Source organism: Littorina saxatilis, linkage group LG14 (genome assembly GCF_037325665.1).
Source record: "Littorina saxatilis isolate snail1 linkage group LG14, US_GU_Lsax_2.0, whole genome shotgun sequence".
In the NCBI taxonomy this organism is placed as follows: Eukaryota; Metazoa; Mollusca; class Gastropoda; order Littorinimorpha; family Littorinidae; genus Littorina; species Littorina saxatilis.
In genome coordinates, this window is record NC_090258.1 from 7,022,349 (window position 1) to 7,036,673 (window position 14,325).

The following is a 14,325-nucleotide window of genomic DNA, read 5'->3' on the forward strand; positions in this document are numbered from 1 at the left end:
TACCCCAAACTCTCCGGCAATGTGTGAGCCTGTAGCACTTAATCCTAGTCTGCATACAAACAGTATTCTAAATGAAAAACCTGACTTTAAAATACCTTCTGATTATGAACAAGTTTTCAAGCAAGCATTAGCTGCACTATCCGATGGCCAGATGTGTTTATTTGTGCCTCAGGATGATCCCAAAGCTCCACCCATTCTAATTGTCTGACCTCCTGTTCTTCTGGAAGAACAACCTCCTGAGTTTACTACTACTAATGTCACCTCTGCCCCTGTACCACTTCTCACGCGCGCGCTTGCGTCTGCCACTACTAGTACGACTCATGCCACATCTGCTGCAGTACCACAACCTCCCAAGCAAGTCTCGGTGTCTACCAATACCACCTCTTCTCCAGTACCACTTCTCAAGCAAGCCTCGCTGTCTAACTAGTCTACTCATGCCACATCTTCTTCAGTACCACTTCTGTACAAGCAAGCGTCTGTGTCTACCACTACTACTTATGCTAACTCTGCTCCACTACATGTACCACCTTTGCCCAAAGAAGTCTCTGTGTCTTCCACTACCACCTCTTCTCGAGTTCCACTGATGTACAAGCAAGCATGTGTGTCTGCCACTACTCCTCATGCCACCTTTGCTTCGGTTCCACTTGTAACCGGCCAAGCAAGTGGGTGGGTCTACAATTACCATCTCTGCTCCAGTACCACTTCTCAAGCAAGCGCTTTTGTCTGCCACTTCAACTTCTGCCGCAGCACCACTTCTCAAGCAAGCGCCTGTGTGCAAGCAAGCACCTGTGTCTGTCACTACCACATCTTCTCCAACTGTACCATTTCTCAAGCAAGCACCTGTGTACCACTACCACCCCTTCTCCATTACCACTTATCAAGTTAGCGCGCGTGTCAACCACTTCTACCTCTGCTTCTGTACCACTTGTGTGCAAGCAAGCGCTTGTGTCTGTCACTACCACTTCTTCTCCAACTGTACCATTTCTCAAGCAAGCGCCTGTGTCTACCACTACTACTCATGACAACTCCGCTGCAGTACCACATCTGCCCAAGCAAGCCTCTGTGTCTACAAATACCACCTCTACGCCAGTACCATTTCTCAAGCAAGCCTCTGTGTCCACCAAAACTACCTCTTCTCCAGTACCTCTTTTCCTCAAGCAAGTTCTCGTGTCTACCACTACCCGCCTCTGCTTCAAGGCATATGTACGCGCTCCCGTGTTTACAAAGTGTAGTTTGCCCTATTTGGTCTATGTTTGCCCACAATCGATGTCAAATGCATCATAAGGCCATATAATGACGATATGTCGCAATGCGCGGACCATATACATGCATTACAGCTTGTTCTAGCCTCTGAAAAAGTGAGGATGTCAACAAAGACGCGGAGTTATTTCCCTTGCGTCAACGTTCCCTCTGTTGGCAAATCTATAAATAGGACGATCTAGATCAAAATTCAAATTTATATCTCAACATTAATTTTAAGGGGTCCTAGACCACAATATTTTGCAGGGAATTTAATTTAGCATGTCTCCAGCTGTTGGTAAAGCAATTAGCGTGTATATTCATCGAGTTAATATGCCTTTCAGTATCACTTCTTCGCAAGCCTGTCTCTGCCACCTCTCCTCCAGTCGCTTGTTTTTCCTTTGTCGCTCCATCTGGTGTACAAAAGCCTGTGCCCTCAGCTTCTTGCACTCCTATGTCCCGCGGGACGGTATGGAGGAACAAGAAGAGATGGCAGTCAGGCAGTGAATTTCGAACCCCTGTGTGCAGGCTGTGTGGCAAAGAGCGTAGCAGCACCAACCTCACGCAGTTCTATGCCTATGGCAAGTGGTGGTGCCCCGAGAAGTCAGGGATACCTCATGAAGTCTGGCTGGCGGAGCAAAAGAAATCCAGGACAATAAAAAAGAAAGACAAAGTAGCCAAATGTCTTAACACGTCTGAAAGCACGTGCATACAACCAGCAATCTCTGCTTCTGCAGCCTGTCTACTCGTGGCAACACCTGCATGCCTACAACCAGCAATCTCTCCTTCTGCAGCCTGACAGCGCCTGTCTACTCGTGGCAACACCTGCATGCCTACAACCAGCAATTTCTCCTTCTGCAGCCTGTCTACTCCTGGCAACACCTGCATGCCTACAACCAGCAATCTCTCCTTCTGCAGCCTGTCTACTCCTGGCAACACCTGCATGCCTACAACCGGCAATCTCTCCTTCTGCAGCCTGACAGCGCCTGTCTACTCCTGGCAACACCTGCATGCCTACAACCGGCAATCACTCCTTCTGCAGCCTGACAGCGCCTGTCTACTCGTGGCAACACCTGCATGCCTACAACCAGCAATCTCTCCTTCTGCAGCCTGACAGCGCCTGTCTACTCCTGGCAACACCTGCATGCATACAACCAGCAATCTCTCCTTCTGTAGCCTGACAGCGCCTGTCTACTCCTGAATCCTGGCAACCACCAGCCTGTCTACTCCTGAATCCTGGCAACCACCAGCCTGTCTACTCCTGAATCCTGGCAACCACCAGCCTGTCTACTCCTGAATCCTGGCAACCACCAGCCTGTCTACTCCTGAATCCTGGCAACACCTGCATGTCTACAACCACCAGCCTGTCTACTCCTGAATCCTGGCAACACCTGCATGTCTACAACCACCAGCCTGTCTACTCCTGAATCCTGGTAACACCTGCATGCCTACAACCACCAGCCTGTCTACTCCTGAATCCTGGTAACACCTGAGCATGCCTACAACCACCAGCCTGTCTACTCCTGAATCCTGGCAACACCTGCATGTCTACAACCACCAGCCTGTCTACTCCTGAATCCTGGCAACACCTGCATGTCTACAACCACCAGCCTGTCTACTTGAATCCTGGCAACACCTGCATGTCTACAACCACCAGCCTGTCTACTACTGAATCCTGGCAACACCTGCATGTCTACAACCACCAGCCTGTCTACTCCTAAATCCTGGCAACACCTGCATGCCTACAACCACCAGCCTGTCTACACCTGAATCCTGGTAACACCCGAGCATGCCTACAACCACCAGCCTGTCTACTCCTGAATCCTGGTAACACCTGAGCATGCCTACAACCACCAGCCTGTCTACTCCTGAATCCTGGCAACACCTGCATGTACACAACCACCAGCCTGTCTACTCCTGAATCCTGGCAACACCTGCATGTACACAACCACCAGCCTGTCTACTCCTGAATCCTGGCAACACCTGCATGTCTACAACCACCAGCCTGTCTACTCCTGAATCCTGGCAACACCTGCATGTCTACAACCACCAGCCTGTCTACTCCTGAATCCTGGCAACACCTGCATGTCTACAACCACCAGCCTGTCTACTCCTGAATCCTGGCAACACCTGCATGCCTACAACCACCAGCCTGTCTACTCCTGAATCCTGGTAACACCTGCATGCCTACAACCACGAGCCTGTCTACTCCTGACTCCTGGTAACACCTGCATGTCTACAACCTCCAGACTGTCTCTACTAGTACCACTGTTCTCTGTCCCTATTCCTAAAACAACCACTTCACAAAACATAAACAATCTCTAATGCTACCTGTTTTACAGAGATTCTCTGAAAAACAGAAGGTCCCAAGCCCTTGAAAAAGCAGAGGGGGGGGGGGGGGGGGGGGGTTGTATTTTATAAATTTTCTTTTTGCAGGCTGACATTGCTGATGGTTACGAAATTTTGATTCAGCGAAAATTGCCTTCTCTGCAGAGAAAGCAGCCGAAGTGTTGATTTTTGGTGTGTATTCTAGTCGGAGGATACTCGTATTCAGCGTAAAAGCCTATTTCTTTAAACAAATTAAAATCGAATGTCTGAGAGAATTACAAAGAATGGGCCTGCCAGACCCGACACTTAATCAGGTAATGTTATGTCGTTGCTCCTTTCATTGGCCAGGGAAACGGGATCACACAGGTTCACGATGGCTCAAGGGTAAGATAAACCACGCAAAAATAAATTCTTTGAAAATTGCTCGCTCTTTACGTAGGGCACCTAGGATGTTCCCGTTTGGTGAGCGTTCAAATGGAAGGGTGTTTGTACTGTGTGTAAAAGCCTGACAGTATCTGTGATGGTTTACGGGAGGCTTACTGTGTGTAAAAGCCTGACAGTATCTGTGATGGTTTACGGGAGGCTTACTGTGTGTAAAAGCCTGACAGTATCTGTGATGGTTTACGGGAGGCTTACTGTGAGTAAAAGCCTGACAGTATCTGTGATGGTTTACGGGAGGCTTACTGTGTGTAAAAGCCTGACAGTATCTGTGATGGTTTACGGGAGGCTTACTGTGTGTAAAAGCCTGACAGTATCTGTGATGGTTTACGGGAGGCTTACTGTGTGTAAAAGCCTGACAGTATCTGTGATGGTTTACGGGAGGCTTACTGTGTGTAAAAGCCTGACAGTATCTGTGAAGGTTTACCGGAGGCTAACTGTGAGTAAAAGCCTGACAGTATCTGTGATGGTTTACGGGAGGCTTACTGTGTGTAAAAGCCTGACACTGTGACAGTATCTGTGATGGTTTACGGGAGGCTTACTGTGTGTAAAAGCCTGACAGTATCTGTGATGGTTTACAGGAGGCTTACTGTGTGTAAAAGCCTAACAGTATCTGTGATGGTTTACGGGAGGCTGACTGTGTGTAAAAGCCTGACAGTATCTGTGATGGTTTACAGGAGGCTAACTGTGTGTAAAAGCCTGACAGTATCTGTGATGGTTTACGGGAGGCGCACTGTGCCTTTAACACACAACAAGAAGAGCAAACGCTCGATCGAGTCACTTTCGCAGTTCTGAATATTATATGAGGCATCAGATGGACAGGAAGAAATTGCTATTCACAACACAATGAGTCACGTTCACATAAAATTTGAGCCCGGTCACTTTTATAGTTTCCGAGAAAAGCCCAACGTTAAGTTGTGTGTTGCCGAACAGAAAAGGCTAGTTATCTCCCTTGTTTTTCTGATAACGTTCGTAAAAGGCTACAGATGTAAATACTTTGATGTAAAGAATAATCCTACAAAGTTTCAATCACATCCGATGAACTTTGTCAAAGATATAAAATGTCTAATTTTTCCTTTGACGCTGACCTGTGACCTTGAAAAAGGTCAAAGGTCAACGAAACCATCGTTAAAGTGTAGAGGTCATTGGAGGTCACGACTAAACAAAATATGAGCCCGATCGCTTTGATAGTTTCCGAGAAAAGTCCAACGTTAAGGTGGTGTCTACGGACGGTCGGCCGGCCGGACGGCCGGCCGGACGGCCGGCCGGACAGACTAACACTGACCGATTACATAGAGTCACTTTTTCTCAAGTGACTCAAAAAAGTATTAAAAAAAAAAAGTTGCCAAATTCTTCCTGGGAGGGAATTCCGTCTAGGACGGAAGAAATCCCACCCCAGAAATGCAATCCCAAAGTAAGGACTTAGCCATAAAATGTTTGATCAAAATTTCAATGACTGAATTTGATTAAAAATGCCCTTACTTTCTGTAATAACCCGGCTATGACATCATAAACTGTTTTTAATACAACTATTTCAATTCGACACGAATACATTTAGTCAAATATTGAGTAAAGTAATGTAAAATCATCTGTGTACATGCTCGTATTTGTTGTTTTGTTTAGTGTAACAGAACATTTGCGAGGTAAAGTATGGAACAAGGCCAGAACATACACTCTTACAATGTTATTATGTACTCTTAGTCTGTTCATACTCTTACAATGGATCAACAAGTATTTTGTCAATCACTGCAATGTCGACCAGTAAAGGCCACAAATCACAATCTTACAGCAGTTTAAATCGGTAAAGGCCACAGCTCACCAAGGACCAACCATCACTCCTAGCAAGTCTCTCAAAGCGGGTCAACCAGTATATTATACATACAACAAGACTGTTCATACTTTCAGTTCAAGTGGTTGTACACTTCTAACACAGGGCTGTGCACATTATTTTGCTTTTCTGCTTGTACCATTCGAAGACGGGCGTGAAGGGGCTTCCCATTAGTCAGAAAAAGGGTTATTTGGGTCTAGATTTCTTCCCCCAGCGTAGCAAGGAACGCGGATGAGGTTGGTTCTGTACCATCTGTGGGCTTTGTAACACAGGCTGGCTCTGCACTGACATTGGGCTTTGTACCGTCAAAGGGCTTTGTATCGACATTGGGCTTTGTACCGTCAAAGAGCTAAGCACTACAAATGGGTTTTGTGCAACTGGCTGCCTGATCACTGTCACTGGACTCTGCACTGTAAAAGAGCTTTGCAAAGCCGGCGTGTTTAGTGTGAGGCCTGTGTGTTGTGTAGCGAGCAGGCTTCGCGATCCTGGAGGGTTCAGTGTGAACCCTGTGTTTTGCGTAGCGAGCAGTCTTCGCGAACCTGGAGGGTTCAGTGTGAGCCCTGTGTTTTGTGTAGCGAGCAGTCTTCGCGAACCTGGGGGGTTCAGTGTGAACCCTGTGTTGTGTGTAGCGAGCAGTCTTCGCGAACCTGGAGGGTTCAGTGTGAACCCTGTGTTTTGTGTAGCGAGCAGGCTTCGCGAACCTGGAGGGTTGAGTGAGAACCCTGTGTTTTGTGTAGCGAGCAGGCTTCGCGAACCTGGAGGGTTGAGTGAGAACCCTGTGTTTTGTGTAGCAAGCAGTCTTCGCGAACCTGGAGGGTCGAGTGAGAACCCTGTATGTGTTTTGTGTAGCGAGCAGGCTTCGCGAACCTGGAGGGTTGAGTGAGAACCCTGTGTTTTGTGTAGCGAGCAGGCTTCGCGAACCTGGAGGGTTGAGTGTGAGCCCTGTGTTTTGTGTAGCGAGCAGTCTTCGCGAACCTGGAGGGTTGAGTGAGAACCCTGTGTTTTGTGTAGTGAGCAGGCTTCGCGAACCTGGAGGGTTGAGTGAGAACCCTGTGTTTTGTGTAGCGAGCAGTCTTCGCGAACCTGGAGGGTTGAGTGAGAACCCTGTGTTTTGTGTAGCGAGCAGTCTTCGCGAACCTGGAGGGTTGAGTGAGAACCCTGTGTTTTGTGTAGCGAGCAGTCTTCGCGAACCTGGAGGGTTGAGTGAGAACCCTGTGTTTTGTGTAGCGAGCAGTCTTCGCGAACCTGGAGGGTTGAGTGAGAACCCTGTGTTTTGTGTAGCGAGCAGTCTTCGCGAACCTGGAGGGTTGAGTGAGAACCCTGTGTTTTGTGTAGCGAGCAGTCTTCGCGAACCTGGAGGGTTGAGTGAGAACCCTGTGTTTTGTGTAGCGAGCAGTCTTGGCGAACCTGGAGGGTTCAGCTCGTTGAACGGCTTGTGACCTGAAACAAGATTCTGTGTGGGTAGCGGGGTTTGAGCGACCAGCTGGTTTTGTAGTAGGTAGACGGGGAAGGGTGTGACTGATGTGGGCTGGATGGTGGGGGGAGGTCGGATACCGGGCGGAGGTCTCGGCAGGAAGGGTAGAGGTAGAGGTCCAGAGCCTGGCGCACAAACGAAAAGCGTTGGTCTCTGTACAAGCCCTGGTGGCTTGTGTAAGGGTTAGCACCCGCCTTGTGGAGCTCTTTCTGTGACCTTGACCCTGGCTGTCGTAGGTCAGCTTTTGCCTTGCCATGCCCTCCTTGCGACTTTGACTTGTCGGGTTCTACATCCTCGCTGTCGGGCAGCCAGTTGTCATCTTCCCCTCTCGGCCTTTGACCACATGGCGACTGCACGCCTTTCCTTCTCTGCTTCACTGGTGAAGACTTGCTGCTTTCAATTTAGCATCATCATCATCCTGTTTTTTACGATCATCATCATCCTCAGTAACATCAGTAGCATGCTCATCCAAACTACCCAACGCTTTGGAGTAAGCTCCAGCTGTATGCCGTTTTCTCCTTGGCACTGTTGCACTGCCCTTCACACCTGGTTTTGACACCTGCAGGTCATTATCTCAGTGTTGTGTTTCCCCGGCGAGTGGCTCTCCACCTTCATCTGATGAACAGTCCTGGTGAGTAGGTTCCTGCCCTGCACGCGACCAGATTTCCGTTTCGTCCTGGGCTGTACCGGAGAAAAACAAGCTCTCTGTAGGAGAACCAGGCTCCGTCTCACACTCCAGAACGAGCCCACCGTCCCCATCTGACAGCGACTCTTCCCCATTGTCTTCTACCCCCTCACACGCTGCATGCATCCCGTCACTGTCTTGTGACGTCTGTCCTGCGTAACGTTCACACTCTGAAAGCATCGCACTCATGGACTTCTCCTCTCCTGCAGTGTTCATCACACTCACAGATTCTGAAAGCATCGAGACGATTTCTCTGGACTGCGTCTCTCTTGCACTCGGCGTCATCGTACTCCCCTCATGCCGTTGTTGTGAAGCTGTGACATTTCCTGGAAGCTTGTCTTCATCCCCTGTGGAATCACGGGACTGCCGCTCTCCTCCTCTAAGCGCACTTGTACTCTCTGTACGCTGATGATGAGAAGCCGTGACATTTCCCGGTAACCTGTCTTCCTCCCCTCCATTCATGGATGAGGAATCACGGGACTGCATCTCTTCTTCAATCATACTCTGCTCAGAGTCAGACTAATGCTTTGAACCCATACCACTTCCCTCTGCCTCATCCTCATCTCCTGCAATGGACTGGCTGGCTGCTGTAGCACTCGCTGTACTGGTAGCGGTGTCGGGGTGGCACAGTCTCCGGTGCGCAAGGAGGCTGCTGTTGTAGAAAAAAGACTTGGTGCACGACGCACACCGGAACGCTCGCTTGCTACAGCCCGTGCCCTTGGCGTGTTCACTGCACGCCCTCAGGCTGGAGTACACGCCCCTACACGCTGCACACATCACCTCAATGTTCTCCGGCACTCGTGGCATCTGCTTGGTCATCTTGAGGATCGCCTTGACAACCCCACACCATCTGTTGTCAACATGATAATCCACAGCGCGCTCCGTCTTGAAGCGGGCTTCCTTGCAGAAGGGACAGACGAAGATGTACCTTTCAATCTCCTCGTGTCGCAGGTGAGACACCATGTGAAGGTGGTAGCGGTACTCCCTGAGGAACGTCAAGGGGCACTGATCGCAGCAGAATCTCACCCGGCCAGTGGATTTCATCTGGTGGCGAATGCTGCCCCCAAAAGTCTCTGCATTCTCTCTGCTTGTGCCTGATCCGGTGTCTGTGGAGAATGGGATCCCATCAGAGTCGCTGTTTTTGACAATCTCTTTACCAGAAACAGGGGCCAAATCAAGGTCACTGGAGGTCATATGAAGGTCACTATCTTTACCAGTCGTCTCCTTGACGTCGGAGTGTGTGGGGCCGTCAGCTGTGTCGCCACCCTGGCCCAAGCCAACCAAGTCCGTTGCCTCGGTGCTGTCAGTATCAATTCCCGTGCTTGACGACCCCAGGAGGTATCGCGTGCTGATGCCGTTGACAGTCAGGTATCTCCGGCTAATGCGGTGAACACTCTTCAAGGGCTTCTTCCTGCATTTGTCACTGATAAACGTGGCTGAACAGAGACCGTATTTCACTGCCCCTCCGCGTTTATGGATGGCGATGTGCTGAACTAGCCCAGTCTTGTTGGGACAGATCCGGGGGCAGTGCGGACATTTGTAATCTCTCTGCCGCTCTAGAACCACGTCACTGGGGAAGCTATCGCCACCCGGTTCCGGCCTCAGGGAGCCAAACTGCTGAATCGGTCCTGACGCAGTTTTTGGTGCGACGCTGGCAGTGACGTTCCCCTCTGGTAGACTGAGAGTGAGAGTGCCAGTGGGTTGCATGAGAGGGTCAGTGACGTTTGATGAGTAGCACGCAGGCACTGACGGTCGGTCCACTGAAACCAAAGATCTACTAGTACCATCACCCGAGGTGGCAGAATCACCCAGAGAGACACCCTCACGTGGACCGACTATCTGTTGTCCCACTGTGTCCAACGAGCCAGCAACACAAGTAGAGGCACGGCCCCCGTCACGCGGAGCGCCTTTCTGTTGGCAGTAGAGCTGGAGATGCACTTCCAGCCTTGCGACATGCTTTGCTGCGTAGAGTGTACTGCATCGCCCACACCTGGCCCCCATGTTGTGTCTGAACTCCAGGCAATGGCGCTGCACGTCTCCAAGTGTGTGGAACGCTGCGTCACACATGCAGCATACATACAGATTCTCTGCCGAATAAGTCTTTCTCGCTGTATCAGGGAGCGCGGAACCAGTCTTTTTTGCTGTTTCAGTGAGCGTCGAGCCTTCAGGGTCCGAAATGACCTGACTGCAACTTTCATCGTCTGACGCCAAGTCGCCTGCATCTGTTTCTTCATCACTGGAGTCCAGCTCTATGCTATCCGCTGACGAGTCGTCACCTGGGTGGTGATCTCCGCTGCGTGTGTATCCTGAGCGGCTGTGGGACTTTCTCCTTCTTCTGTAGCTGTGGACTAGGCTGAGGTGAGTGCGCATGAGGTGATGGTTGGGGAATGTAGCTGAGCAAAGGTTGCAGCTGACAGGTTCTTGGCGGTCGTGGATCACCATGTGCTGAGCCAGCCCCTTCTGGTTGGGGCAAGTCTTGGGGCAGAGTTTACACCTGTAAGAACTCTGCCCTCCTCGCCTGACTGGCCGTGATTCCAAGGAAGGATTGTCCGTGTTTGGTGAATTCTGAGTGATCATTTTGGACTGTATTGATCTGAACTTTGGTGCCTGGCCAACAGCAACACCTGTTCCTTGATTGCCGACGGTACTGTGTGTTGGGTTCAACGAGGTGTTTGGTGAGCTAGAGATAGTAGCTGCTCCTTGTAGTGTAGTTACTGTGATCATTTTGGGCTGTATGGATCTGAGATTTGGTGCCTGGCTGACAGCTGCCTTTAATCCTAGATTGCTCACAGCACTGTGTGTGTGTGTCGGGTTTGACAAAGTGTTATATAAGGTAGAAAGAGTCGTTGTCCCTTGTAACGTAAGTACTGTGCTTATTGCCTGGGTGTGTTGTGACGCGTTGTTTGGTGAGCCAGAGAGAGTTGCTCCCCCTTGTAACATAAGTACTGTGCTCGCTGGCGGGGTTGGTTGTGACACATTGATTAGTGAAGCACGTTCAGTGTCAGTGTCCCGGCTCTTTGCCTCTTTGCTTTTAACAAGTCTCTGCCTTCTCTTCGCCATATGCACGTGTTTTCTGAGAGCGTTTAGAGATTGCACCCGGGACTTCAACGACAACTCCCGATGCTTTTGGTCAGGCTGATCAGACGGCATTCGTTTAAGACGCACAGTCATCCGAGCGTGCACGACTGCCGTCTGTCCGCCGGGCGCCAGGTGTGAGGGTAGGAACAGCAGTGGGATGGACAGGCCTGTTGCTTGACCCCCGGACTGTGACAGGCCTGTTGCTTGACCCCCGGACTGTGACAGGCCTGTTGCTTGACCCCCGGACTGTGACAGGCCTGTTGCTTGACCCCCGGACTGTGACAGGCCTGTTGCTTGACCCCCGGACTGTGACAGGCCTGTTGCTTGACCCCCGGACAGTGACAGGCCTGTTGCTTGACCCCCGGACTGTCAGACATAAGACATAACATTTTATTACAACCATGTGCAGTACACAGGAATGTTGCTTGGCTGGAGGACATTCAACACAAAATACATTCAAACACAACAACCAAACAGATTCTCACCGAAATGCGTACACACACTCACTCACACGCATGCATATATATATATCCACACGCACGCACTGACGCACGTACTGACGCACGCACCCACCCACCTGCATGCATTGGCGCATGCTCACAGACACACACACACTCACTCTGTGAGCAGGTTTGGGCAGAAGAGGGATCAGCAATGGCTTGGCGCCCCCAGCCTGCCAGGAACTGGTCTCTGGTGCAGACTGATGCCCGCCCCTTTCTTTCTTGGTCAGCGGAGTTTCTGCAATGTTTCGAGGTGGAACTTTCTTTGCTGATGATCTAAGTCGACGTCGCTCGTGGTGGGAGACTCCCTCTGCTGCTGGCAAAGGCTGAGGTAGGCCAACCAGGTGGCCTCGCCGCTGTGTGTAATAGAGCCTGATCTCACGGTCAGATGGAGGGACAATTGAAGCAGGACCCATTGGTTGCTGGTTTTCAGCAGAGCAAGGCTCCGTATTTCTTGACACTTCTTTGCGTTTGGACATCAGAGTCCTGATTATTGTTCCTTTCTTGCTTGGCACGGTATCTGGCTGAGAGCTGTCTCTGGGAAGCGATTCCGTCTCCTGAGGGGAGCAGGCCAAGGAATTGTTCTCTGAAGATTCAACCTTTGGTTCCACATCTGTGCTTGGACCTTCGCTCTTTACCTCATGACTATCACAGCAAGAGCAGAGTTCGCTCTTGTCGCAGTGACAACCACCGCCGTCACCGTGGCAACAACACCGGTGGCTGTCAGTGCTAGTGGTGGTGGCCCTGTGGGCTGCATCAGCTAGTTCTACAAAATAAGTGCTGTTGTCTCGCTCCTGCTTTACACTCAGTTCAGCACCAGTGTCAGATTGTCTGCCCCCGTCCTCTGCTGTCAACTCTCTCTGACACCAACACTGTCTGCTACCCGTCTCACAATGCTGGTTACCATGGTTACAATATGTCTCAGCCTCCAGCTTGATGTCACTATCCTGTGAATAGCCCTCCGTTGCTAGGGCTTCCCGATGCAGGTTGCCAAGGGTCTCAAATTCAAACTTGGCATCTGTCTCCCGAGAAAAGCCGTCTGCGGGTTTACTTCTGTGAAGCTTGTTATCGCATGCTGTATCTTCCTCTTTTATTTCAGAGTCAGACGTCTCCATGATGTTGTTGTTGTAGCTGATGATGATGCTTCTCTGATTGTGCTAGTGTGTTTTTGTTCACGATATCAATAGCACTGTTCCTCTCTGTCTGTATTTGAACTAGACCCCCATCTGCTGCTGTAGTATAATGAAGAACAAACAGACTGAATAGACCCCCATCTGCTGCTGTAGTATAATGAAGAACAAACAGACTGAAAAGACCCCCATCTGCTGCTGTAGTATAATGAAGAACAAACAGACTGAAAAGACCCCCATCTGCTGCTGTAGTATAATGAAGAACAAACAGACTGAATAGTTCACCACAATGTCAAGACATCGTAAGTGAAACGAGTTAGTGGCTTTGATTGATGTCATAAACCAGACCGCTGCTAATATTGTGATGATGACACAAGTGAACTAACTGCCTGGATCCAGTGTGTACAGATGACAATGGTGACATATAATTATTTAATTATTATATACTGACATTGACAACAATAGTCAAACTAAAGGAGATTACTGAAAGTTCAACCAAATTCCGCTAATTCACTGAAAATCTCTAGCCAGAAGTCACTGCGACAGCCGCAACTGCTAGAATCTTCACTAGGTCCCAACAAACTCAATCAGTCTTCGGAGAAGAGCTGTCAGGGCTATTCTCGTTCAATTTAAACCACACACACTCTGTTGCCTGAAGATCTACTGTCTTGTGTATAAAACACACTGTTGCAGCCTGAAGATGACCCTGTCCTGTGTCCGAGGTCAACCATGTTTACAGGACACCAGGTGTAGAAAGCTTAAGCGCAGGGTGCTTTGATGCAAGGAGTTCTGTAGACTTGTAGGTCACCTCAAGACATTGCGTTGTCTAGGTCACATCAAGGGACAAGACTTCTCTGTCAGTGTCAGCTCTGAAACAAAACAAATTATGATTTATTTCTCATGCGTTAGAGAGAGAGAGAGAGAGAGAGAGAGAGAGAGAGAGAGAGAGAGAGAGAGAGAGAGAGAGAGAAAGAGAGTGAGAGAGAGAGTGAGAAAGAGAAAGAGAGAGAGTGAGAGAGAGAGTGAGAGAGAGAGAGAAAGAGAGAGAGAGAGAGAGAGAGAGAGAGAGAGAGAGAGAGAGAGAGAGAGAGAGAGAGAGAGAGAGAGAGAGAGAGAGAGAGAGACAATGTTGTGAATGACAATGACAATGACAATTCTTTATTTTACGAGGGTAACAGAATAAGCATTGGTATACTTTTTTGCATCTGGCCCTCGCCCTAAAGAGGGACTAAGAGAGAGAGAGAGAGAGAGAGAGAGAGAGAGAGAGAGAGAGAGAGAGAGAGAGAGAGAGAGAGAGAGAGAGAGAGAGAGAGAGAGAGAGAGAGAGAGAGAGAGAGAGAGAGAGAGAGAGAGAGAGAATCTGTTTAGTCAAAACCAAGCTGACTAATAATGCCTTTGAATACTAACACTATGAATGTGTTGTGCATATAATAGAGGGTCGCTCTTGATAAGTTGATAAATAATGTTATGTTGTTGTTGTATTTTCTTCCAATGATTGTACAGCGCTTTCAGCAGGCTTAAATTAAACTTAAATCATGAATACAATATATACACTTTAGAAATATAATGCATTATTTAATTATCATTATTATCAGGGGTGGGAGTCTGGGACTCTCTTGTGATGA

General features: G+C 49.4%; 1 protein-coding gene across 1 annotated transcript; it reads right to left on the minus strand.

The window, feature by feature from the left end:
- Positions 1-7,892: 7,892 nt before the first annotated feature.
- LOC138947014 (uncharacterized) lies at positions 7,893-13,562 on the minus strand. Its single transcript, XM_070318447.1, has 2 exons — positions 11,690-13,562; positions 7,893-11,436 (listed from the first exon to the last, which is right to left on the minus strand). The coding sequence occupies exons 1-2, from the start codon at positions 12,683-12,685 to the stop codon at positions 8,512-8,514; spliced, it is 3,921 nt and encodes a 1,306-aa protein (XP_070174548.1). The 5' UTR covers positions 12,686-13,562; the 3' UTR covers positions 7,893-8,511.
- Positions 13,563-14,325: the final 763 nt, after the last annotated feature.

Excerpts from the sequence above, each read along its gene's own strand:
- LOC138947014 (XM_070318447.1), bottom strand. The coding sequence starts at position 12,685 with ATGGAGACGTCTGACTCTGAAATAAAAGAGGAAGATACAGCATGCGAT. Across the intron at positions 11,437-11,689 it reads TGCCCAAACCTGCTCACAGA|TCCGGGGGTCAAGCAACAGG; the intron begins GTGAGTGTGTGT and ends TATGTCTGACAG.